The sequence below is a fragment of the Gallinula chloropus genome, assembly GCF_964237585.1.
Source record: "Gallinula chloropus genome assembly, chromosome: 11".
Classification (NCBI taxonomy): domain Eukaryota; kingdom Metazoa; phylum Chordata; class Aves; order Gruiformes; family Rallidae; genus Gallinula; species Gallinula chloropus.
The window spans coordinates 6,480,187-6,506,889 of NC_140096.1; the positions used below are offsets into that span (position 1 = coordinate 6,480,187).

General features: G+C 40.0%; 1 protein-coding gene across 1 annotated transcript in view; it reads left to right on the forward strand.

Annotated features, from left to right (window-relative positions):
* Positions 1-26,703, forward strand: part of COL4A5 (collagen type IV alpha 5 chain) — a gene marked incomplete at both ends in the record, with an annotated part of 73,188 nt that overhangs the window by 26,928 nt on the left and 19,557 nt on the right. Inside the window, 31 exons of the mRNA XM_084269323.1 lie at positions 3,737-3,826; positions 4,895-4,939; positions 5,661-5,705; positions 5,812-5,874; positions 6,573-6,626; positions 7,203-7,229; positions 7,930-8,010; positions 9,054-9,116; positions 9,647-9,682; positions 9,777-9,818; positions 9,925-10,017; positions 11,020-11,073; positions 11,171-11,227; positions 13,196-13,240; positions 13,342-13,395; positions 13,572-13,613; positions 14,072-14,204; positions 14,968-15,141; positions 15,374-15,457; positions 16,655-16,747; positions 17,316-17,386; positions 17,599-17,790; positions 17,970-18,138; positions 18,757-18,849; positions 18,948-19,052; positions 19,586-19,683; positions 19,937-20,087; positions 20,760-20,873; positions 24,087-24,254; positions 25,071-25,160; positions 25,966-26,115. Coding sequence (XP_084125449.1) covers positions 3,737-3,826; positions 4,895-4,939; positions 5,661-5,705; positions 5,812-5,874; positions 6,573-6,626; positions 7,203-7,229; positions 7,930-8,010; positions 9,054-9,116; positions 9,647-9,682; positions 9,777-9,818; positions 9,925-10,017; positions 11,020-11,073; positions 11,171-11,227; positions 13,196-13,240; positions 13,342-13,395; positions 13,572-13,613; positions 14,072-14,204; positions 14,968-15,141; positions 15,374-15,457; positions 16,655-16,747; positions 17,316-17,386; positions 17,599-17,790; positions 17,970-18,138; positions 18,757-18,849; positions 18,948-19,052; positions 19,586-19,683; positions 19,937-20,087; positions 20,760-20,873; positions 24,087-24,254; positions 25,071-25,160; positions 25,966-26,115 — 2,776 coding nt within the window. The remainder of the gene's footprint in view (positions 1-3,736; positions 3,827-4,894; positions 4,940-5,660; positions 5,706-5,811; positions 5,875-6,572; positions 6,627-7,202; positions 7,230-7,929; positions 8,011-9,053; positions 9,117-9,646; positions 9,683-9,776; positions 9,819-9,924; positions 10,018-11,019; positions 11,074-11,170; positions 11,228-13,195; positions 13,241-13,341; positions 13,396-13,571; positions 13,614-14,071; positions 14,205-14,967; positions 15,142-15,373; positions 15,458-16,654; positions 16,748-17,315; positions 17,387-17,598; positions 17,791-17,969; positions 18,139-18,756; positions 18,850-18,947; positions 19,053-19,585; positions 19,684-19,936; positions 20,088-20,759; positions 20,874-24,086; positions 24,255-25,070; positions 25,161-25,965; positions 26,116-26,703) is intronic.

Below are 26,703 nucleotides of genomic sequence, written 5' to 3' on the forward strand. Positions count from 1 at the left end.
TGTTGAAAAAGGTTTTAACACCTTTCCTTAGTTAAGTATTCCTGTTTCTCCTCTGGTGCTTGTGTGGCCATGTTCAGAGCTGTTGGTGAGCTGATGTCACTGAAAACAAGTTTGTTTGTAAACCTGTTATTTTCCAGCATGATCAATTCCTTCATGCAAGTTGTATAGCTGTAATAAAATGTGGTTTAAGGTGGGAGGGACTGTTTGTCACAACACCGAAGATGCAGTTTCCTCTCAACTGTAAGTATGTTGTTCTATTTTTGATGATCACGACTGTTGGGTTCTACCCATTAAAATTAAACAAATTGATTAAGAAGCTATTCTCTAAAAAGTCCATAGACTAATCATATCTAATAACTATAGGAGACTTTCAGAAGGTGCAAAGTTTGCTGGGTTGGTTGATCACAATGTGCAATTCCAAAGATTCAACTGGGTTGGAAGTTCTAATACAATTCTCATACAAGCTTGGTGCCTGGGATTCTGGAAAGAGCAGCTTCTACTATTTGAGCTCTGAAGGCATTTCAGATACTTCACTCTGTATGCAGATACAAAGGAAGAGTATCTTTTTCTTGGACTCTTTGAATGTATAGTGTTCTATATAATGTCCTATTTTAGCATTGACCTTTGGGGGGTGACTTTGTCTTGCTAGTTTCAGTATGTTCTTGCAAGGCAGCAGGCAATTTTTCCTGGCAAGGTTGTTAACATCTGACTCTTCATGAAAACAGCGTGGAATATGCAAGATGTGCAATTGGGAAAAGTCTGGAGGCAGAAGCAATGTCTGGAAACTGTTCTTGTTTGTGGAATCTTTCTATACACTATTGAAGTAGGGAAAAAAAGTTCCTCATCATCTCCTCAAAGAGCTGGATCATCTTGGTCTCTCCCCCTACCCAACTTGCCCAAGTTTTTCTCAAACCATTTTTTTTGTCAAAAATTGTGATTATAATACAGATATTGTGTCTCTATCTAGTTTGATACAGTTCCCTTGAAGTGTCTGGTATAATCCCTCAGCTGTCCCCAAGCACAGACCTTCAAATCATCTGTTCGCTCTTGGGGGTAATTTGCTGGAAAACTCCACAGGAGTTGCTCTGGCAACAGTTTCCTCATGCAAGGCTCTCACTGTTGCTGCTCACTTTCAAAATGGGCTTGGAAAATACTCATTTCATAGTTTAAGTAGTGCAGTTTACTAGGAGCATCTGTTGCCTCCTGTATTTCTCTTGCTTAACTGTTTGACTTGATATGGTTCTCTTGCACTTTAAAGGCTTTGGCTTCCCAGTTCTGTGACTGCTTAGAGTGGAGACCTCAGAGCAGTTGTGTTATAGAGAACAGTTCTTCAGCCTTAGATGACACGCAAGGCCAACACTCTGCTCTAGTAACCATTTGCAGATGCTACTTTAACAGAATTTGTAGTGTGACCACGTTGGGATCAGTAGGCATTGTGTAGGCCAGCTAGCAACTGATGCATCTGACATGCCTCTTGTATGCAGGTGTGTTTCCTTAGTGTGTAAACACAGTTCTTGCCAGAGCTTGCTCCAAAGTCTGACTCTGTCTAACGTTTTCCTTATTGGGCACTCCCAAATTGCTCATTCTTTCTCCTTCAGGGACACGCTAACCCTTTCACATCCCAGCCTGAGATGGTGACACTCAGTCTTGCTTTTCAGATGAGGTTGCATACCAACTGTATAGCTTCAAGGGAAAGTACAGCCTGGCACTTTCTGTGCAAACAGACAGTGAAGACCCTGACTGTCCAGCTGAAGCTAGCTGTGATTTCTGATGCGATTTCAGGGTTTCCATGGAGGAGAACAGTTTGTCCTGTATACGAGTGCAATGTGTGAAATGCAGCAAAAGAGGAGTATTTTTAATTAATAGGAAACCAGCTTTGGGAGACCAGCTAATGAGCTGTCTATTTCTATTCAAGGAATTCTTCTGTCTCAGTGTGTAGACAGGGCTAAGTATAGCTTAATTGTTTCCTCTGTGAAGTTGCAGCTCTTGCTTGCACACAGCACACAATCCTAAAGGTTGGCCTCTTGCGTTTCCTTGGAAGCAGTGTAGCAAGTACTGGAAATAAAAACAGGAGGAGAAGCCCTCTTACTTTCTCTGAACACTTTTCTGACATCTTAGCATCTTGTAAATGTTTTGAATGGAACTTCTAAGTTCCTGCTGTCCACAGTGAGATACAGAGCACCTACCTAAGCAGCACAGTGAGAAAATCAAGATTTAAGAATGCAACTGAACTCTGCTGTCATACTGAGCATGTGGCTACTTATATAGCAAATAAAGGGGAGATCAGCAAAGCCTTAATATAATGCCTTTTGTGTACTGTGCTCAAGAATGCAGTTAGAGCTTCTGTCTGCTTGCAACCCCCAATCTTCCATTCATTCTCTGCTGCTGTGGTCTTGAAGATGTGAGATTGTTGGTTCTGTCACCTGAGCTGAGGAGAGCTAGGCAGGATCCCTCAAGTTCCTAGAGAGTGCCATAGCTGGTAGACTGCCAGATAATAGATGAGGGAGCTACTACTCCCATTTCCATTCTTGCTGAAGCAGTGCAAGAAAACAAAAATCCAGAATGAGTTGGATGAGAGAGAATGTGCAAAAGCCTACGCAGTTCTAACCTGGTGATCAAGGTGCTTGTTACAATGGAACATTTCTTTGGCAGTTCCTGTACTTGTCATGAAAAATAATTGGGTTCAAGTAGGAGTCAAACCTACCAACCAAACCTATCTGTGGAGCATTAAGGAATAATGCTGAACTGCCTGTTTCATAAGCAGCTATATATACTGGTTGGTGTAACAGAGCTGTAGGAAATACCTATTTACACAGTTGAAAAGTACATGACTATAGATGCATAAAGTGGTGTTTCCTAACTTTTCTGTACCAACTGTAAACCTTGTTATTTACCACTTTTTGTGATTGTATCACATGGAATTAAAGTAAATATTTTATGAATTTGCAGCTGTAAATGTTCTGAAACTGTAGGTAAGTGATGTTGTTAACAAGATAGAGGGTGGCATATAGTATTAGTTACAGTACTGGTGGTGGCTATCATGGCTAATCATTGCGTAAATATTTAGCAAAATATTGTGGCTTGACAGCTTACGATTTTGGTAGGAGGAGAGAGGTAAAAGGAAGTGATCTTACTACTTTGCTGCTTTGTGTCTGTCTCGCTTGATATAAATTGTAAGCACTTTGGGCTGGAACCCTGTTCATGTTCTGTATTTGTACAGTGTTTAGCCTATAGTGTGTGTCCAGGATCCTTGTTGGGTTTTATAATTTAAATTACAATTTTGCAACTGTGAAATAATAAACAACAGTCACAGTACAGTAGCAATCTACACCCTTCTGCCAGGTTTTTTTTAGGTGAGTTTTTTGGAGAGTGTTGCAGCAGCGGTGAGTTTCTGGGAGAGACTTAGTAACTCATAATCTATGTTTTTGTAGGAAGGAGTGAGTTCTGTGTCTTTAAGCAGCACAGAAGAAACAGATGGCTGAATTATTTCAGTAAACAGGTGATTTAAATACTGGACAAACATTCTATGAATCCTGTTTAAGTGGTACAATTCAAGGCAACATATGTGTATGTTCAGGAGTTCCTTTGGTTAAGCAGGTGAGATGTTTAATCACAGTGTTTGTCTGTATGAAGGCTTCTTACAGAAAACCAGAAAGATCATGTTTTCTGAATTTTTCTATCCATAACACATGTTCTTGTCATGTTACATCTCTACAACCACCTATTCTTTTTGTAGGGTGAAAGGGGATTCCCAGGCTTGGAAGGACAGCCAGGTTTGCCTGGATTTCCAGGACCAGAAGGACCACCCGGTCCAAGAGGCTCGAAGGTAAGTCCCAATTCACAGGAAAAGCATGAAAATGCTGGGTAGTGTCAGCTTGCTTGTAGTGCTGATCCCAGGTCACTTCAGAACTCTTATCCTTGGTTTAATAGTGGAAATCTTCAGATGTTGAGGTGTGATGGTTTTGGTTCGAAGAGTCAACCAGAGGAAAAAATTTGTTTTAACTTTCCCGTTCTTCACCTACACACATGATTGCAAACACCACATGTGCACACTTGTATCCTTCCACTACCTACTGTAGGTGAAGGTCAAAGAACCGGTGTGGCAAGGTGCTCTAGTGTATTTTATGAGTCCTTACAGTCAGGCACTCCATGGCTTAGGTTACTGATGAGAGCGGTGTGTTGGGCTGTCAGCTGCCTGGACGGGTCCCACCTCATAAGTAAAATGTTGTTTGCTACTGGTGGCATTCCCAGGCTGCTTTTGGGTGGGGGTAATGCAAATGCAGGCTTCACTGAACCTGTGCTGATACAACTGATACATACTGTGAGTCTTTGCAAAAGGAGCACATGAAAAGCAAAGGAGTAATTTTGTAGGAGATAAAAAAGCGAAATCTGTGCTAGAAGAAAAGATTAACTGGATATACCAAGAGTAAAACAACAGAAGGGTCTTGCGCTATAAACTTGGATTATATATTTATTCCATAAGTGCCTTTTTAATCAAGATTTTGATATTAAATTCTGTGTCATAATATAAAATAATCATGGTACAAAATCATTCACGCTTAATCTTGTAATTCCCATGTTGCCCACGAGAGGTCACTGCAGAATGACTGAAAGCACATGACAGGTATCCACTTGTTAGCAATCTTAAATAGCTTTATTTAAAAAACATTTCCTTTAAGTCATGGTTTATCAGCTGTAATGAATGCTTTTCAATTCGAACTCCAGCAGCCAAAACAACGTAATTTTGAAGCCTTTTACTTAGGAAGTGACAGTTAATATCTTTCACTCCACTTACTATAAACATGTGGAAGGCATTTTTATCATGCTTACAGCTTAATTTGATAGAAAGGTAGACTGCAAATGTGACTGGGTTTTTGTTTTTTGTTTTTTTTAGGGTGATGATGGGCTTCCAGGACCTATTGGACCCAAAGGAATCAGAGTAAGTAATGTCAGTTTTAGGGTGATATATTTGAATTATGAATAAACAGCCAGCTGGCATTGAGTGGCATACTCACACAAGTGAGGCAAGGAGGAATTAACTTAAATTACTCCTTCAGGTTTGTCTACTAGCTAAAAGATTGTTATGCAATTTTATATTACTTATAAAAGTAAATAATATGATTTTAAGCATTCTTCTATTACTTTCATAAAATCATTATGGAGGGTAGCCCTCATACTGATTTGATCTATTATGCTGTACAGGACCTTAACACTCTCAGGTAACTTCAGTTTATTCTGAAGCTGACACAGCATATGTAGGGTCTATATGGGAGAGGTTGATTTGCCTAAATCCATTAGGTTTTGTGCCTTTGCTTTTTCTTTGTCAGACTCCTCAGCTGCTGACAATTGATGCATCTCTGACTTCACTGAAACACATCTATTTTCCACACCATGAGTGTTCATTTTTCTCTATATATCTACACATTATTACTTTAGTAGTTCTGCATTTTCTTCTCTGTTTTTGTGGATGCTTTCCTGAAAGAAGGGTAAGTATCTTGATGGCTGTCCAGCATGGTATTCTTTTTTTTTTTACAGGTGATTCAGATGTTTCTATTTTTCATTGCTTACATAAGTACAAGCAGGTTATACTTCAGTGTAAAAGCTTGATAAATCCTTTTGCTCTATACAATCTAAAGTGTATGTGGTTAATTTCCTTCTAGGGTCCCCCAGGGCTTCCAGGATTTCCAGGAACACCAGGACTTCCTGTGAGTAGGAATGGGCTTATAGGCATGAATCTGTTTCCTTCTGTCTTTCAGACTCAGAAGAACATCCTATAAGATAACTTTTCTTTCCTGTTTTCCTGCTTTAAAGGGATTACCAGGACAAGATGGGCCACCAGGACCTCAGGGTATCCCAGGATGCAATGGAACAAAGGTGGAAGCCCTTTATTGTTGCACTGTGAAGAATTTTAACATGATAAAAGTGCTCTTGTTCTCCTGTCTGTAGCTAATAGGTTGAGTTTATTACATGCAGCAGTATCTGTGGTTACTAAGTTGTGTAGGTAAGAGAAAGAGTCATGGTTTGGTACTTCAAGAACAACTTTTGCCAGAAGTTGCCAGCACCAAGACACAACATCTATACCCTGCAGCCAGTGCAGTTAAATTCTTTGTTCTAATCCTTAATTTTATAGCTAACAACTGAGAGTGGGGTCTGATAATCAGAAAATATACTGTGACTCTTGCTACCAATGAAATCTCCTTACCTAACAGTGGAACTTTATTAATTATTAAATTCTGTATATTTACATTGAAAATACCAGTTCCTTGTTGAAAGGAGACACTTCCATTCTAACATGTTACATAGCTTCAGGTTATAATCTTTCTATAAGAGAGGTAGATCTTGTATGGCTATGTGTATTTTCCATCTTTGCCTAGAAGTATATAGAAATACGTGAATGTGGAAAGTCCTGTTTTGATCAGTTGTGTGATTTAAACTGTTTATCCTATAGCTTGTTGCAATACAATTTGCTACTCTGGAGTCATAAGCTAACAATGAAACTGGACTCTTCAGTCAAAATTTATCTGTTTTCATGTTTTGGGTAGTTTTGGCTAATGGTTTTCTTCATCCCTAAGGGAGAGCGTGGATTCCCAGGCAGTCCAGGTTTTCCTGGTTTACAAGGACCTCCTGTAAGTAAAAGACTTCTGGATCAGATCCCTGTTCCCTCCTGAAATATCTCTGCTTAGATCTGTGAAAGATCAGATAAAGCCTCTTTTTACAGTTGGACTTTTATGAAACAAGAATACATTTTCTTTGTTTAATCAGGATGTTTTAGATGTTAAATGAAAAGGTGTTTCTGCTGGATTCTGTGACAAAGCTGTTAAAAAGCCATTTGCATTCTCACGTTCTGAGATCTTTTATCACATGTAGAAAAATACCAATACATACATATTTGTCAGAGAAATAAGATCTTGATACTGTTATCCAGTGCATCTAAAAATCTTACTAGGGCAGAAAAGAGGCTGTGTAGGTTGTTTTCATTATAAAACCCAAGGATGAACATACTTTTACTGTGGAGGTAGTTCTCTAACTTCCCTATTTGATTCTGAAGATGATAAAAAATCTTCTTTCATATCTTTTTAACATTTCTGTCTTTAATGTTTCCCTCATGGTATAGACCTGAATAGTTGTTGGAAAATAACATACCAATGATTTATTTCTATTGAACTTCCTTTTTTGGTTTTTTTTTTCTCTTTTAAACACAGGGACCCCCTGGTCTGCCAGGAATGAAGGTAAATGTTCTGTACTTGCACATTGAAGTACTAATGAGGGATGGGTATGCAGTGTGATTTGGCATAAGTGACTTGCTTATATGCAAGACCGTGTGCATCCATTGGAATCTGGAGTGATGTTCTGCAGAAAGCTTGGTGTTTCTAGGTCAAGTCAGTGCAACTAACTGAAAATTCTGCAGTACCTTTACTCAGTTTGGGTCAGTAATTCCAGAAGTACTAGACTGTTTTCTGAAACTGATTTCCTTAGGAGTCTGAGGTTCAGTGGGTGGAGGCATCAAGTTAGCAAGATGCCTGCAAACATCCAAATGCACCAGTGGTCTAGCTCTTTATGCATGAAGCATGACTATTATAACAGTGTACTCAGCATTAATCGCACGAGATGGGACACTGAAAAAAGCTGAACAAGCCTTATTTCTGTTGTCTGATCCATTTCTTTCACATGGAGCCTGAATGTCTCTTTGTGAAGTATTTGTATTTCAATCCCCTAATCTTCTGGAATCCAAATCAATGCTGATATATTTGTACACATAAAGAGAGAGTAGTAGTTGGTAGTTTAGATATTTGAAGAGTCCTACAACTATGCAAGAGCTACTTTTGGAGGATCTAGAGCTGCTAGGGTGTAGCATAGCAGTCTCTCAGTTTTAAGGATTGCTATGAGTTGTAAAATGTGCTGTTGACTAAAGTCAGCTCTCTCTTCTAGGGTGAAGCAGGTGAAATAATTACATCCTTGCTGCCAGGACAGAAGGGTGACCCAGGATTTCCAGGTCTTCCAGGGATACCTGTAAGTTGTATAAAGTATTATTAGGTTGTATTCTGCCAAAAAGGTAACATGAACAGTATTTGCATTACAGCACAATTAAAACATTTGGTGCCAGGGCGTCCATATGTTTATGTGGAGAATCGGGGATCACATTTAATATGCTTCTAGGTTATGGCTTGAAGGAAAGTGCTTCCATATTACCCTTAGTAGGATGACCCACATAGGCCAGAAAAGTACCCTGGTCAGGAAAGTGGCATCCAGCGGACAATACAGTTACTGACTTGCTTGTGTTCCCCTTGATGGTTCCCCCTTCCTAGACATTCTTTCTGTCAGTTCTGGAGTTTCCTTCTTCATCCCGAGGTAAAGCAAGTAACATCTGCCTTTGGGCTGTAGTTGCTCTTTTGGATGGTGGGAAGAGAGGGTAATGTCTCAACTGTTCTCCTCATGTTGTACCTCCTGAACAGTGTTTCTGTTCTCTCAGCATTCTATGAAAACAGCTAGTGACTCCAGGCCCTGTGCTTCCCCACTGAGCCATTCATTGCTTTAGTGGAAGAACAAGGGGAGCAGAAAATGAGTCTATCGGCCTGGTCTGGGCAGAAGCCAGAGACTGCCATTTCCTGGTACAGAGAGGCAAGCCCCAGGCTATTCTGACCAGACTGAGCCTGTTAGCATTTCTGTTCCTCTGATCTGTGCTTTGCTATTGTCTATTTCTGGCTGGGAAGAATCACAAGTACAAAGTGTTTTGTTGTTCTCTCTCAGTGCATGAAGAGAAAGAAGGAGCAAAAGTAGTTCAAAACAAACAAAAAAGCATTCCCTTATCCAAGCCAAAGAGATGTATTGATGTTGAGAGCAGAGCACTCCTAATGTGATGTACGCTCCTTTAGGCCTTTCCACAAGGACAGATTAGTAGGTCAGTGGTCAGCTACTTTGATTTGGCACATACAGGATACTAGCTGTTGAGGTTCTTTGGCATTGAATGTCTCACTGTTGGTTTTTGGGGTTTTTTATTTGTTGCTTTCTATAAAAAGATTCCTTTTTCATAGCTGCCCCCCCTTTCTCAACAGGGCCCACCCGGCTCGATGGGAGTGCCAGGTCCGATTGGCCCTCCAGGTCCCCCAGGTTTGACAGTAAGTTTCTTTGATGTGTTACCCAGGAAGTGTGAAATGGGGCAGTTATGTCTTTGTTTCATGTTCTCAGAGCAGGTCAGTGAAGTACAGAGATCTTGATAGTCAAGAATTTGTATGAAGGCAACAGCAATCGTGTTAGTTCACCCTGGAGCTGCTACTGTGCACATTTAAATGTGATACACTTGAAACTCCACCTGTTTCCAGACTTCTTTTTGCTTTAAATCAGACTGAATCTTTGTGTGAAACCTGAGGGACAAGATTTTAGCTTTAGACCAGGATGATTCTTTCCTTAATACTTGAATGTGTAATTCTATTTGGCTGTCTCACTTAAAGGAAGTAGTAGTTCTTCACATATTTGGGAAAATGAAAAGCACAAGGAAGGCAAGGTGCCTTGTCAACATGGGTATAATGCACAGTAGTCATTGGTAGCAACATTGGCTGTTTTTTGGTCTGTTTTGTGTAGTTTTGCCCACATGAGGGGCCACGTGAAGTGCTTGGAAATGACTTTTGTTTGTTTCTTGTTTTAATAGGGGCCTCCTGGTCCACCAGGGCCGCCGGGACCTAAGGTATTTTCTTCCCCATGTTGGTGGTGATCGTGTGTTCTTTTGTTTTTCTTTCTGTTCACTTGTTCTAAGTGCTAATGAGTTATGCTTTTTACAGGGCAACATGGGATTGAATTTCCAAGGACCCAAAGGTGAAAAAGTGAGTAGGTTGTTGTGGTGATATTTTTGCTTATTGTTTTCAAAATACCTATGCACACCACTGGCTTACATTGTCTGTAACAAGCTGCCATCTCTATGTACGTTAGGGTGAACAAGGCCTTCAGGGACCTCCAGGGCCACCAGGACAAATTGGAGAACAGAAGAGACCAAATGACATTGAATTTCAGAAAGGAGATCAGGTGAGTGGGAAGCTATATGCAATACAATGAAGATGTGATCAAGCTGTAGTGTCTGTTGGTTTGGCTGCTATATACTCATATCCTCTGTACTGGAGAAATTCTGTTCTTTTTCTCAAAGCACTGACTATTTCTGGCCTGGGTACTTTTCTTTCAATAGAAGGCATGCCAGTCAAGTTAGCTCAGTTACTTCCTTTAGTAAAATAACTTATTTTTAAGGATCTATCTTAAAGGAAGTTCATAGTAACAGTAAAAGCACTTAAAATATTCTCATCTCTTGGAACACCCAGAATGAGATTTTCAAAGCTGTCTGGGGATTCAAATTCCCATTAATTAACAAGCTATGTCATCCACTGTGAAGAAGTGTTTAAAAAAACTAACTTTTTTCTTTTTCTCCATTTTTGGGTCATTAGTGATGCTCTAAGATCTTTCTTCTTTGTGGTTTGAATAAAATACTTTCCCTGTTACTGGCCTCTCAAAAGTAAATATCAAGCCATATTCAGAAAGTATGCTCAAACTGTTGGTTTGATTTGAATGGATCCTTCCCCACCCACAAATACCAAGACAGAGACAAAAGCAGAGACTGAGACCTTCCTAGAATTGCAAATGTACATCAGTGGATAGCTCTAGGGAATGCCTTATTGGTATCTAATGTTCTTCTGAAAGGAAAGGTGAAAAATGGTTTTGATCGAGATGAACAGACTTGTCCTACACCCCTGCCACAACAAAATACTGGTGCCTACCAAAGCAGTATGGCAGAAGGTAGAACAGAATTACAGTTTTAAGAAAACACAAGGTGACATTTTGACCACGCTGTAGTTAAACCAAAAATTCATCTGACTTTATTAGGGTCAGAGTAAACTTACTGTCATCAGGGATCTCTGTTCATAGTACTTGGAAATCTAAATGTCAGGAAAAAAAAGATTCTACTAAAAAAAGAATCAACTGAGCTACTAGGGAGTGATGGGGGCTTTAATGCTCTTTCTCTTTGCCCATACTTGACAGGGTATTCCAGGTGATCCAGGCCCACCAGGACTTCCTGGGCCACAAGGCCCTCCTGTGAGTAGTCCTCTTCTAGCTCTTCTTTGTATCAGAACTGTAAATTCATTCTACTCTGGCTTGTGGGCTCAGTTTAAGATGATGTTTGTGTGTTCAGGGTCTTCCCGGTGGCGTAAAAGGTGAAAAAGGTGAGCAAGGAGAACCAGGCAAAAGAGTAAGTAGTCTGCTTAACTGAACATTTATCTTTCCAACAAGTGTTATGTTTGAGAATTAAGCAAACTTTGAATTCAGATGGGGCCATCAGCCTCTGGGTAAGAGACTTCTTTTTGTTTTCCATAACCTGGCAGATGACTAGGTGACACATCTGGCTTATGAAAGTGCTTCTTGCTATGGGGCTCGCAGTATTTTCTGATAATTATTTACATGTACATCTCTGTTTTGGGGACAGGAGAAACTAATTCAAATGTTGTCTGGTTACATATGAAAATCTTCAAAGTTGATGGACTACTTGGCTGAAGCAGCAGTTTTGTGCTTCCTCTTAGAGGGGGGTCTTCATTCAGTTTGCCATGTGCTGAGTTGGCAAGGAGTATGAGATTGTGTTCACATAGACCACCCTAAATATATGCCGTTATCAGTGGGTTTACTTGTGGGGTGAGTCACAAAACCAACTCTCAGAACACTGCGTTAAGACCAGAAGTCCCTTTGTCACTTCCAAGAGACTGTTTCAGTTTGTGCTGGCTGGGGAGGGGACGAGTCAAGACAGCTGCATCTGAGGATAGCATGTATTGCTTTATTCCTGTCTAGACTCATATCTATCCTGGATCTTGCAGCTCAGAAAAGCTGAAGGAAGGTCATAGAAGTGCTAAGAAATAGGATGAAAATAATATGGGCTGTAACCAGTGAAGAAAAGATAATCTGCTACTACTTGAAAGCATTCTATATTTTCACAACTACTGAGCCCACAGATTCATCAACATAATGGGCCCCTGTAAAAATCAAGACATGTCTTGCTCATGTTAACTGAACTATATGTATACTGTTTAGAAACATGTGGGCAAAAGATTTTCCAATTTTCATGGGAAATAAAATGGAAACAAATATTTGGTACTATAGATAAAATCCTTCTTGGTAGCTGAGATTTATAGGAGGGCTTTGATTTTCTGCCTTTAAGGAACATCAGAACTGAGACAGACTAAAAAAGCCAAAATTCTCATCATATTTTGAGTGGGTTTGAATTGCATTTTCCAAGTTACTTCTCTCCCCAAAAGTAAATGGGATCCACATAAAATCAGCAAAGATCTGAAACAAAAATACCGAGGGGATATAACAAATGCTTCTTGTCAAAAGCTTGTTTACCAACATTTTTGTTTGGTTTTATTACTTAGAATTTGGGCATGTTGCATGCTTAAAGTGCACTTTTGTGATTAAGATACACTCAAGCTGCCCCTTAGGACTCCATATGATTCTGGGGGCTTAAACCCATTTCAGATATACTCATTAAAATGTCTGTATTCTAGTTCCGTTCCAGCAGGTGTCCCCTGTATGTGCTGCTTCTGTAATGCTAACAATAGTGTTCTGTTTGTCTTGCCCAATGAATGCTCTGGAATAAAGTGGAGCTTGCACTACTGTTGTTGCAGCAACAACAAAAAAAATCTGTTCAATAAGAATATATGGGTTTCAGAAGTCACTTCGTTGAGCAGAATTGCACTTTTTCACTTTGTTGATACTGTTCTTCAGAAAAAGGCATTTAGTTTAAAGGAGAGTTTAAATTCAAACACAAAAATATTGGTGTTTAAGTTCACTGTTCACATTATGCTAACTTCCGAACTAAATATAATGTTCTCTTTTTAGGGAGGTACAATCTGTTTTCCAATAAAGGTTTTATGTGATCTTAAGATAAAGGGAAAGAGACAATTGAGAAGATTAACACCTTCAGATCATTTTCCACTGTATCTGCACATTTTTGAGACTTGTCATGCTTTTGTGCTCTGATTTTCAAAATGAAAACCTCAGTTTAAGTAACTCTGACTATGCTTAGTTGATGTCTTTGGCATGTGGGGCATAAGGACTGCACAGTAGAGAAAGTTTAGTGCTACTTATTTCCCATTTTTCAAGAAACCATCTCCACAAGAATTCTTCACCACTGAAGCATTTTATTTAATGTGTGCTTATGTCTTTGAAGGGAAAGCCTGGCAAAGATGGAGAACCTGGACAGCCTGGTAGGGATGTGAGTAACTCGTACACTTCCAATCTAAGCAGGCTCCTTGTAAGTTTATCTTCTGATATGAAGAGAGATCTAAGTGTGATTATCTTTCCCTTTTCTTAAAGGGTTTGCCTGGTGGGCCTGGAATAAATGGTGTTCCAGGAAGAGAGGGTGAAAAGGTAGGACAAGTTTTTTGTTGTTGTTGCTATAGCAACTTGAAAATCTGACATCACTGAGTTCATTTCTGACTGAGTATAATTGCATTGCCTGTGCTGTTAGTGTTGAGGAATAGTTGCAATAACTTCCTTGTGTACTAAATGTGCAGTATAAAAAATGTTCTTAATTTCATTGGTAGGGTGAAAAAGGTGACACTGGTCCCCCTGGTCCTCCTGGAATTGTAAGTTGCTGATCCTTTCTTTCCTTTTTGCATTTTGTTGATGGTGTTGTCTCATCGTATTTCTTGGATGACTGAGAGTCCCATCTCTGGACGTAACAATAATAGAACCAGTAAAGATTTCATATGTTCACTAATAGAAATGATGGTTTAAGATTGATTCTGTGCCCTAGGATTTTCTAGGTTACAAACACAAAGCTAGACTATAACTTCAGACCAGCAGGAATGGAGTCAGCTTCACAAGGCCTGTTCTAACTATGTTGGCTTGGCAGTAAAAGTGGTTCCTATGTGGGAGTGCTCTTTACTGGAATTTTACTTGGCAATTCAGTGGAGCAGGAAAAGCAATGTGTCATTGGTAGTGAGTTCAAAGTGTGTGTAACTCTTCCTTCCTTGCATCTTTTTACCGTGCCAGTGACTCTTTTCTTGGCAAGTTGTTTTACATGAACACAAAACATTTACAGGTCATTTCAAGACCAGGTGTTGATGCAACAGTGGGACCAAAAGGTAACAAAGGATTGCCAGGACTTCCCGGTGCCAAAGGGGAGCGTGGATTCTCTGGTAGGCCAGGCCCACCTGGCTTACCAGGTTCTCCAGGTAGGAGTGCAAGCATGTCTGAATGGGTATTTAGCTACACAGCCTTTTTACACTCCTTTTGACGGATGGACTGAGCAGAAAGTGAAGGCAGAACTACTTAGAGCTACCTTTGAGCTTTAAGAGTGGACCTTAGCTTATGGGGATGATATGAGGACATCTGAAAACTCACTGCCCACTGCTGTGGTGAATAGAGGATGCTAATCATCAAAGCTGATACTAGCTTAACAGTGTTAGGGGTAACTTATATCACTTAGAGCATATGATATCCACTGCATTCAACAGTGTTATGTACCAGAACTCTGGTATCTGGCCATCAAACCTAATCTATGCTTTACATTGGCCAGTACTAAAGGAGATGATCTGAGTCTACAGTGGGAGTAAGCAGTGATGTCTGTGCATGTATTATGCACAGAGAAAAAACGTCATTATACTCATATCACAGCTTGTAAGTTTTCTTTTTTCATCAGTTCTCCCTGTCATTGGTCCTGTTTGAAGGAAGTGGGGGGGGAAAAAAACCCCATAAACTTAATTTTGAGTCAGAGGTCAATTTTTTTCAAGCAGTAGTCTCTCAAAATGCGGAATGTACACATGTCAAACACTGTCCAGCAGCATGTAGTTTGAGTCTGTTAAAGAAATGTTATTGAGTACTTGCATGGAAGAACACAGTCTTATCTGTAGCATGTTATTCATTGTATATTACTAATTCTTGCAAAAAAACTGTTTTAAACCCTTGAGCTCTCAAAGTAAGTTATTTCTATCTTAGGGGTCACGACTGTTGGACCTCCTGGCCCACCTGGCTTACCTGGTGAGAGAGGACAGAAGGGAGATCCAGGTTTACCTGGCATTTCTATTCCTGGACAACCAGGACTTGATGGACCACGAGGACCTCCAGGACCACCAGGTCCCCCAGGGCCACCTGCACCATCTGTTCCTCCTGGTAAGTGATGAGTACATGGACAGTAAGTCGAAGTGCAATATCACTGATTGTTTTCTTTTTAGTGAGTTTCCCTTATCAGTCCTCTGAATTGCTAAAAGGTTTGGTCTGTTTTGTGTGGGTACATCAGAACATTCACACAAATATTAGGAAGAATATTTTTGTACTGAGTGTATGTATTAATCATGTCAGTTTAACACAAATTGGTCATTAAACTTCATTCATTTCTCCTTAGGTGAAGCATTATGTGAGCAGGGGCTGCCAGGTCCTCCAGGAATACCAGGGCAACAAGGCTTTACAGGGGAGAGAGGCCAAAAAGGTGCAGTGTCATGGCTATCCTGTTTTTGCTCTTTGTTAAAACTTGTTAAATAGCTTTAGCTTGCATTAAGTAAGGATAGTTTCTCTTTCCAGTTAAGTGCAGATATTTCACTTCTGAGTAAGAAAGCTGTGCTGTTTGGGCCTAAGATATTTCCTCCTCTAGTGCTAAAGCACAGGAATCTTAAATTAACTGAGAGTGCAACCAATGCCAGAGCATAGTATGGGTTGTGATTACAGTAAAATGGAACTTTACCAGTATTTCTTAGGTAGATAGAAGCTAAGTACTTTGTATCAGCATTTGCCAACTCTATGTGAAAAAATTTTATACTTCATTAATAAGTTTGATGTTTTTATTTATGGAAATCGACGTTGAAATTATAAATGCATGTTTTATAATTTGAGTTGGTCAACCTACAATGAGTTTGTTTGTTTGGTAAGCAAAATAAAGACATCTTTAATGTGTATCCTTGTTTCCAAAAAGACAACCTTGCAATGAGGATGCTGATACAGGTAAGTGAGACTTTTTCTAGCTCAACCATGGACTTCATAGATGACTTGAAGCATCTCACTGTATTTTGTCCTCCTTTCAAACAGAAGCCTTCTTTTCTCATGGAGATTGCCAATGTAGTATTTAGGCATTTCATGTAGGTTAATTAATCCTTATAAACAATGGGGAAGCCTGTATATGAAGGAAATTCCTAAAGTTCTGAAAGCCATTCTTTTTTTCTGATTTAAAAAAAATTAAGTTTAGCCTATTGACAATGAATGAAACATTCATGGTATTTATTTTGCACTCTTGAAGTTTGATTAACATTTGTAATTTTTATATTTATGTTTTAAGCTGTAGTTTGAAGTGTCAAGTGCCTATATTAGAAGATGACTTGCTGCTAAAAGTGTCTTCAGTTTTTTTTACTTATTACTGAAAGCATGTTTGTTTTAATTTTTGTACCATATTAGATAAATTCTAAACATATCCGATGTTGATTGTCTGACACCTAGCAACCAAGATGATTCAGTCTAGCCTTCATTGGGGGAGCCTTCTAACATTTAAACAATCATATAACTGCATAAAAACTGTCACGTTGGACTTGGTGTTATAAATCAATAGCAGTGCTATTTAGCACAAATGTACTGAATTCTTTTAATGTTTTCTAAAACCTGATGTTTAAGTATGCCTTTCCAATGCAAATCTGTTTAGGTGATCAAGGAGACACGTGCTTCAATTGCATAGGAACTGGAATAACTGGACCTCCTGGGGAGAGAGGACCACCAGGACCTCCAGGTAGTCCAGGTAAGGCTGTAGTCTTCACTATTCTGCTTAACACATTCTATCAAATCACTTTTGTATTTTGAGTATCTGTGTATAATGCTAGCAGTATATATGTGTTTTGTGTACAAATTCAGTTGCAAAGTTGCCAGCTCCAGTATCTAGTTGGTACATGTCCTATGTTGCACATTTGGGGATTGTTAGGAAGGAACAGGCTGGATACATCTAAAACTATCACTCTGGTTTGAAAATATGGGCTTTAAAAAAAAAATTATCTGATCAAAGACTTGCAAGCTTTCTGCATATACTGAAGGCTTGTTTATGGCTTCCTCTAGATTTAACTGAAAGACAAACTAACTACTACTGCTACTTGTTGTTCCTGAAATGATAGAGGAGCTGGAGCTTTAAGTGTGACGTTTTTGACCCAAGTTGTGGATTTTTGTTCTGCTGAAATACAATCAAGCTCTCAAAAGAACCCAGAAACCTTGCCTGATTTTAAAACAAGTTAGCTATTGTCTTATGCAAACAGCATGCTTGATACTTACAGCATCTACAGCTTTACATTTTTCTTATGTTTTTCTGCAATTCTCAGGGTCTCCAGGTTTTCCTGGACCAAAAGGTGAAAAGGGGCTTCCTGGATTAACTGGCCTTGTAGGGCCACCAGTAAGTGGTGGTGTTATGCTTTGTTGGGAAAATAGTGTCTTATTTGTCTTGCATGTTTGGTAGATCTGTGCACAGTAGATAAGACTTCTTCTCTAATACTTCTCTCTTTTTGTCCGTAACTATTTTGAATGCTTCATTCTTACATTATGCTAAACTCAGAAAGGGAGTGGAAGAAAAACTAAAATACCTTTGTTTTTTTTCTTTCTCTCCAGGGATTCCCAGGTTCCCCAGGTGCTCCTGGAAGACCTGGTCCTAAAGGAGACCCAGGGGATGTCCTAACATCACCAAGAATGAAAGGTGACAAAGGAGACCCTGGCTTCCCAGGCCCTCCAGGTCTTCCGGGCATAGATGGCACCCCTGGACGAGATGGACTTCCAGGTCTACCTGGCCCTAAGGGGGAACCAGTGAGTTCTATTTTATGCTGTTTGATTGGACAGATACTTTGGGAAGATCTACGTATCTGTGACATAATGCAGATAAGGATGGAACCTGCCAAAGAGTTCAAAATGGAAGCAATGAAAAACTATGCTTTTGCTTGTAGATCCATGTTATTCTTCCCCATCTTGCTGTTCTTTTTTTCCAGGGCAGTGTTGCATTCAAGGGAGAAATGGGTATTCCAGGTGATCCAGGAATACCAGGTCTTCCTGGAGACAAAGGGCTTCCTGGACCTCCTGGTTTTGGTCCACAAGGTTCCCCTGGTGAAAAGGGCATCCAAGGTGTATCAGGACGTCCAGGGCCTCCTGGAGTTCCTGGTGAGTTAGTCTCTATGTGCTATTGAACAAAAGCTATAAAATAGTTTTGTGCTTTTGGTTTGGATAGTTCTCAGAACAAAATGCAGTATTTAAGCTTTTCTTTATTAGCTCCCTTACTGAAGGTCATCACAATCACAAAGCGAGCAGAATTTGTGCTGTGTGACTGCAGATATATGACTTGCCCTTCTGCTCTGACCTCTAGAGAAGCTTCTCAACTGACTGTAGTGGAAATGTGGCTATCATCTGGCTTATACTTGAAACTGCAACTACACAGTTTTTGAAAACAAGTGTTTGCTTTGAGCAAGTTGGGTTCTGTTACTTTCTTAAAAACACTGGATCCTGGACCAAGTTGCGCTAGTGTCAGCTATGGAAAATCCTGTTCGTGTGATTGTGCCTAGGAGAAAGCTGAAAAAAAAAACATTTGAAGAAAACAGTCTTCTCAAAAAATACTTTTAACTTGAAATGTGCTGTATGGATCTCATGGCAGATACCCTCTTGGTTAAAATGTTGCTGATGTCCTTTGTAAGCTTGGGATGTGGCTTGCATCATTTTCTGCACAAAGAAAAATGGAAAAGGAATGCCTACTGAGTGGTACATATTTCTTCTTTTTGGCTTTAGGTCCAAAAGGTGACCCTGGCCAGACTATTACAGAACCAGGAGTTCCAGGGCCTCCTGGTCCTTCAGGAAGAAATGGTGATCCAGGTCTTCCAGGTAAAGCAGCACCTAGATATTCTAGGGCTTTTTATTCCAAGATCTATTTTTATTCTGACTCGTTCTTGTTAACTATGTTGATTTCCTTCCCTTTGCAGGAGATCCTGGTCAGCCAGGCCAGCGGGGCTTATCAGGTATCCCAGGTGCAAAGGGAGAGCCGGGTATTCCTGGCATTGGACTTCCAGGTCCACCAGGTCCAAAAGGTATGTTTAGAGCCATGTTACTGCATTGTACCAGCTGGAAGAAGGTTTTGTCTCTTCACTTTCTCCTAGTGAGTTGATTTGTCTCTAGAGTCCTTTAAAAAAGTTTTGTCTTGAATTTATACTTCTGCAGCTATTGTAAAGATTTATCGGGGGGAGGAAAACCTACCGAGGTTCCTCTGATCCTTCATGTTGACTTACATTTTTCAGTGAAAAAGGGATACAAAATTGAATTAATAAACGATCTCCAAATTCTGCCTCAAGACATTAATGCTTCTGATATGAACTGTTTGTAATTTTGGTTTGAGCATACAGCATGGGGAGTGCCTTCCTCTGAGAGGAGTCAAATCCTCTGTAGTAAAGACAGTATATGCAAAGGTTTTCTCAGCCAACTAGGCCTATCTCAAGTATGTTTGAGATTAGCATAGAATTTGTTTTCAGAGATTCCTTTTCATGGGCCCTAAGCATTTCTGGAAGAGTTGCTCTAATGCTTTCTGGTGTCCTCTCCTACCCTAACCTCATGTCATGTTGTGTAGGTTTCCCAGGGACTCCAGGCCCCCCTGGAGCTCCGGGAGCTCCAGGTCGCCCTGGTTTAGATGGACCTCCGGGACCACCTGGCTTCCCAGGACAGAAGGTCTGTGCTTCCTTATTTAATGTAAAACTTCCCTTTATTAGAGGTTCTTCTGTGTTGGTGGGAAAGATTTCACCTCTTTCTATCAGCTTTTGATGGTGGGGATGTCACTTTCTGTACTTGAGATATGAGTGCTAGTATTAAAAAGAAACTGAACTCTATGATATTGGGCATTTTTTTTCTCTTTCAATGTTTTTAGGAGAGGCTAAAGTTAGAAAACCCCCTTTAAAAAAAAAAAAAACTTACTTTGTTACAGGGGGATCGTGGATTTGGAGTTCCAGGACCACCTGGACCCCCAGGCCCACCAGGCATAAAAGGAGTTCAAGGATCTAAAGGTGATCCTGGCTTCCCAGGAAACCCTGGTCTCCCAGGACGGGCAGGTTTTGATGGAACTCCAGGACCCAAAGGTATAGTGCTCTCTCCCTTTTTCTGTTTCTTATTGAACTTTAAAAATATGTAGATGCCCTGGGAGTCATATGACAGCTAAATAGCAGCCGTGCTGACTTCAGCGTAATTACTGCAGAGTCCTTTTTCCAAAGTAGACACACCTGTGTGTGGAAGCTTGTGTTCTCAATGGACAAGCAAGGAAGAGTAAATACCAATCTGGGAGTCAGTATCTGAACATCTGTACTTTTAAAGACAAATTAGGTTAATATGGGAGTAAAACTTTTTAATAGAATAATTGTCATTTAGATGCACTGTGCTTCCAATACCCAAGGGGTTAGCAAATCACAAATTCCTATTGTTAATCATTGTTTGTAATGAACTGCAGAGCATGCCTGGCTTGCTGGAAAGCATCTGTTGGGTTTCATGTGGATTGTGATGCAATAACATGTCTCTGTATAGCATAGAAATGTAAACCACATGCATTCCACAAAGAGTGAGGGCAAATCTCTGGCTTTCAGAAACAGCCTTAAAAGCATGCTGTGTTCTGTTGGGTTTTCTGTTGGTTTTTTCCAGTGTCAGATCCATATCTGTTTGCATGCAAGGACAGGATTTCAAATACACTGTGCAGCTACTCTGAAAGCAAGTATTGCTGAACTGGGCTCATCATTTAACTAAGAGGAGTGTTCTTTTAGGTGACCCTGGACCAAGTGGACCACCAGGACTCCCAGGCCCACCAGGCGTCCCCGGCATTGGTGGTCAAGGTCCACCTGGATCTCCAGGACCTCCAGGTCCTGTTGGCCCCCCAGGTAAAACTCACGTGATTATTTCTGGAATATACTAAGCAGGTACATGGGATGCTGAAGGTACCACTCAGCAGCTAGGCAAGGAACATTAGAGACTTCATGTCTACTAGCTTGGCTGTCTTGTCAGTCAAGCGGGCAAAACTTAGTACATCATGTTTTCTTCTGAAATCAGAAGAGGTATTCAGTCCTGCCTTTTGCACAACTTAAAGGTCTTGAGGACTTTGAAGACTTAGAGCCTTGTCAGAAATTCTAGGAATTGTGCACAAAACCTCTGTGAAGGACTTTGAAGTAGATTCTACTTGGTCAGTCTAAGAAGAGTGAAAACTAGGAGTGTGTCTCTGGTGTTTTGATTATATTTTGTCTAAAATGACTGGTGACTGATGATATGAACCCGTTCCATCTCTGTGCACAAAGAGTACATATGGATGCATGCACTTCATTCCATTCACAAAGTTCATTCAGGGCTTGCTGTGCACCAAGTCTTGATAGTGCAGATGTGTGGTAGCCACCACCTAAAGAACATTTTCTGCAGACTTGAGCATGCTTGCCACTGAAATGTTTTAAAACCCATCTGGCTCTTGCCGTGCCTGTGTGACTGTTTATGGTGCATGTATGTATGTATTTGTATGCCAGCAGTGGGATTGGCATTGTTCATAATGCATGCTGAAAAACCCGTGGCCAACTGCAAGAGCTTCTCACAAATTGGTTGATCATATTCAGATCTCAGAGTTGTGAGCTGAGGTTTACTGAAATGTGTAACTTGAAAATAGGCAAACACTTGAGTAAGTGGAGTTTGAGTTCTACTCACGTAAGGGGTGGGTCACGTTTAAGTATACTTCTTCACACATTTCCCAGTGGGGAGAGGAATGTGTGGTCCCTGCACCAGCAAGCCTTGAATATGTCCAGTGTTTAGAGCTAGGGACAGAGGGATTCTGGATGATGTGCACAGAAGTTCCCTGAGCGAGCAGGTGGGTCCTCTGTCTGGCTTCCTGTGCTTACTGTACCATCCTGAACCTGTGATTGCACTTGAGGCTGAGTGGAAACAGAGGTGACATTGGTGTGTATTTGAGGGGGATGCATTAGTATGGGTTTGAATATTTCATCCAACTGCATGTTCTTTTGTCATCCTGTAACATCTCTTCTAGTATTAGCCAGAATTTTATTTCTGGTCATTGCTGATTTATTCTGCAAAATACCCGATTTTGACAAATGCATAATTTTTACTAGAGTTGGTGGATGCTCATACTTTCACTCTTCGTGTTTGTACTAACTAATCACTGTGGTTACTAACAGCATGGTGGATCTGAAGTGTATTTCATGGCTGAAGGTCTGGCTTGACAACTTCTGGTTACTTCCCTTGGCACTATTTTTCTGTTTTGCTTGGAATGCCTTGCATGCCCATTTCCCATCCCTTGTTTGTGTTACTAGGCTGTTTTGATTCTGTTCTGTTATGCAACATTAGGGTGAAGTTTCTGAGGGTCTGTTTTTCAGGTAATTTGGTAATTCTTGAAGGATTTTTGTGTTAAGAATTTCCTTTCTCTGGACCACCATTTTTTTCAAATAGCTTGTAGTAACTCAGCATCATTTTTTAATATGCAACAAATTAATTTAGACTTTGTTGTGTTTGTATTGTTCTAATTATGATATGGTTACATTTTTGAGAAACAAATTACATTAGAATTAATTTCTATTTGAAAAGGTAGATTTAACATTATAGATACGGAGTTTGTCCTGTTACTGGCATATATTTTCCCAATGTTTGGGGTTTTTTCCATCTGCTGATATAGATCACTTAAACACAGAGCATGTGCTGTCTCTATCCATCTTCTGGTACTGCTGTTTTTCCTCTGCAAAGTAAGCAGTTCCAGGCACATGACACAATTAGTTTAATGCAGTGATAATCTGTGACATCACCCTTAAACTTGTTCCCACAGTTGAGAGTGGGTTTGCCTTAAGTTTTTCTGAGGTTTTGGCATGTTCTTGTCATCTGTTAGAATGCACTAAGGCTTGTAACCTACAATGTTATCTCTGTAGGGGTAACAATGTAAACTTGCATAACAGACCTAAAGAATGGAGGAAAATGGATGGGGTTTGGGTTATAGAGAGGAATCTTTTGAAAATCCCTATTTGAAAGGTTTTACCAGAATGTGATGCAGATCACCCTATCAATCAGCTGCTGCTTGTTCTGTATCTACTCTTGACAGTTTTGTGGAAGAAACTGTTCGGAAAAAGCCTGTTCCCCAGTTGCAGAGAGAGTACTAGACAAGGAGGGGGGGGAAGTAGTTTTATTTTTAAAATGTACCATCAATGTTTGCAGATATCCCACTAAATTTCCTGCTTCTGCATACAGTGATGGCTGCACTTTGAAAAAGATACCCAACTCTTCTTGTAGCCTGGTTTCTTTTAACATTGGGTTTGTGTTCTTTGTACTTGGATCTGTTTTCAGTAACTTCAGGATACATGTTTTTCTTTGTTCTAATCTATATGTGCTTTATTTTGTTTCCTAACTTAACGACTATTACAACTCCTTACTGCTACCTATCTCAACTTCCTGATGAGCTCTAACTCGTTGGCTTTTGAACCTCAGGTTCCCCAGGTACTGTGGTTTCTTTACCAAGCCTTTTCTTAACTTCAAGTTTAATAAACCTTTTTTTTTCAGCTACAATTCCAGAGTGAGTGTCTTCACTGACACAGTGAGCTGGAGGAAAACGAGCTGTCTGCTTGCTTCAGCAGTGCCTCAAGCTCAGTATTTGTTCACATGAAACAATATTAAGTAAATTTTGATAATTCATATTTTTCATTCAGGGGAATGTAAAGCAATGCAGAATTTTGCTGTTCTTAGAAGTACTTAGCTGATTTTAAAATGTGGTATAATGGAATCTTTAATGGAAATATACCTGTAAAAATATCAGTGATAAAATACCAGTCTAATCAATCTTGGCTTTTTGTTTTATTAATTAGACTTAAAGGGTTGTTGCAGAGAGTTGTTTTCCTTTTGAGATTTTGTGAAACTTCAGTGCTTCTCTTCAGGACAAAATGAACTTTAATACTTGGAAGCCATTAAAAAGTAAACGGCTTCAGTAAAAACGCAGGGTTTGGTTCAGCACTAGGAATGGACTGCAGAGAAAGCTTAGCTATTCCTATGGTATTGTCTCTAGAGAAACACAGCCTTGCCTTACTCTTCTGCTAAAAGATTCTCTCAACAACATTGTCTAGGGTTGCAGGGCATTCCAGGGGAGAAAGGGGATCCAGGTCCTCCAGGCTTCGACGTTCCTGGTCCTCCAGGTGACCAAGGAACCCCAGGATATCCAGGACCCCCTGGTCTTCCAGGGCCTCAGGGTTCACCTGGGCCACCTGGCCGGGACGGAATACCAGGATTCCCAGGTAGGCTCACATTTCTAACCTGTGGACAGAGAACAAACAGTCTAGTTACAGGTTGATGCTCTTTAAGTTGGCATGTCCAAGTATAAGCTTTGTCTATCCTGTCCATTAAAAGTTGGATATATGTAGTTATTTTATTTCACAATTTAAAAACCAAAACAAAATCCAAACTGTTGTATTCAAATCCTTGTCACCTCTTCTCTGTAACTTGATTTGAATATTTTCCATGTTATCCATAACTTTCAAATGTGACTTTGATTATCATTGTTCTGACAGTATTCTAATTTATTTTGTGATTATTTTTTCTAGTCACTGCTAAATTTAGAAACAGAATTTGTTTTAAAGGAACAATTACAGATGCTATCAATTGGATCTGCATATACTTGTAAATATTAATTTCCTTATTCTGTTGGAATAAAATCTCAGAAGTTACTTTTGAGAATCTGTCTCCAGATAGAGGGGGCAATACAAAAGATTCTAGAAGTAGTGTATATCTAATTGTCTTTTTACCTTTCAATAAATTAAAGCCTTGTTTCAAACCAGGGAACTAAACTTGTAGGAGGCATAAATATGCTTTCTACCAGAAAGAACAGTGCGTGGCAAACTTTCTTCTCAGGACTTAATGGAGAAAAAATTGCTATGATTATCAAGTCACATTTAATCTGATTTAGATCTGTACAAGAGCTGAGTGCGTGGAATTCCCTTAAAACAGGCACATGCTGGTTAATAAATACCAGAAAACTGTAGGGAAGTAAAAGTTAAGTACTGATTGGTTTTGAGTCTTTCTTCAGAATGACAATGATGATTCAATGCATTTAGGTGCCAAAGGGGAGATGGGCGTCATGGGAGCTCCTGGTCCTCCAGGGCCTCCAGGAACTCCTGGAAGAAATGGCCTACCTGGATTGAAAGGTAATACTTGGTTTATCTACCCCTGAAGAGAGTGCAGAATGCTATTTTCAGTGTCCTGTGTAGAAAGAGGCTTTGTAGTGCTGGCATCTAGATATTCATTATTTGATCTGGTTGAGTTATCTTTTGGCAGTGTTGATGTTCAGAATTGTTTTGTAGTTTCAAGCCATTGCATTTGGTCATCCTTTTTAAAATTGTCATGAAATGTTAGCTATTTTTAAAACATTACCTTTGGATTGATGGTGTTAAGTAGGATGATATTTCTGATGTTATAAAGTCTACTTTAAGTAGCAGAAATAAAACAAAACAGTAGCTTTGGGTTATGAGCTCATCCAGAATCAGCTGTATAGGTATAATAGGAAACTATTTTATCTACATTTTCCTGACCCCCTTATTAGAGATAAGCTTTGAAAGAGTTTGTTAGGAAAAACAACCCACTCATCTCCACAGAACCAGAAGGCTGTAATCCAAAGCTGCTGTAGCTCTTGCAACTCTACTGTGCTAGCAGCACAGTGTGGTGGCATCTGGGATCTCTGATGTAGTTCATCAGACAGCTGCTTCCTCCAAGCTGGGCTGGCCACACTGCAGCATGCAGGTCTCCCCATGTAGACTTGTCACTTAGCTTTGTCCCAGGGCTTAAGGTGCTGTGGACAATTTACATAAACTTGCTGATCATTTGTTGAATTCAAACTTAATGAATAGATCATGGACTTCTTATGTAAAAAAAAACAAACAAAAAAAGCATTATAAGTATATTACCCTACCTTAAGGATTATATTTTTTCCCCTTTTGTCTGTATCTGCTGTAGGTAACAATGGATTACCTGGTCCACCAGGGCCTCCTGGACTGGTAGGACAGAAAGGTGTCAAAGGTGAAGCAGGCCTGCCAGGTCCAGCTGGAACAGTTGATTCAAAACAGCTAGGAGCAAAAGGAGAAAAAGGCGAGCCAGGTGTTCCAGGTACAGAACTTCATGTGTGGGTCTGGGGAGGTGGTTTGTCCTCTGCAGATAAGGGGCCTGTAACTGAATTCTCTACAGTTTATTCTTTCTTACAGGGAAAAAATAAAGTCAAAATATACAAGTGGCTTACTTTATGCTTTTTTTTTTGAAGTGGTCTTATGATCAGGTAACTCTTATGGTTAGTTTACAGTGTCCTTGTGCATTACCTGTTACTTTATGGCATATGGCAATATTGTAATAGCACTAAGGTGGTTTCAGCAGGATTACAAGTGAGTCTTCTAGGTGTTATTCCTAAGCACAATGACAGATAGTTGTCATGGATGCAGTGCTGGCTGCATTCCTGCTGTCTTCAAGGCTCTTGGGACTTTGCCTTGTGGGATGGAATTATGCAGGTCATCTGCTCGTGCATCACCTCTGGATTGTCCCTCTAGGTATCTCTGAGTTTACCCTCTGAGAGCTAAATGTCATCTGTGTGTTTCTATTTGGCAAGCTGGCAGCCTGGAAGATTTTCTCAGTTCACTTCAGTTTGTTTTCCCTCTCACCTGCTGGCTTCCCCCCCTTTCCCCCACTAAGGATCCTGATGTCGTC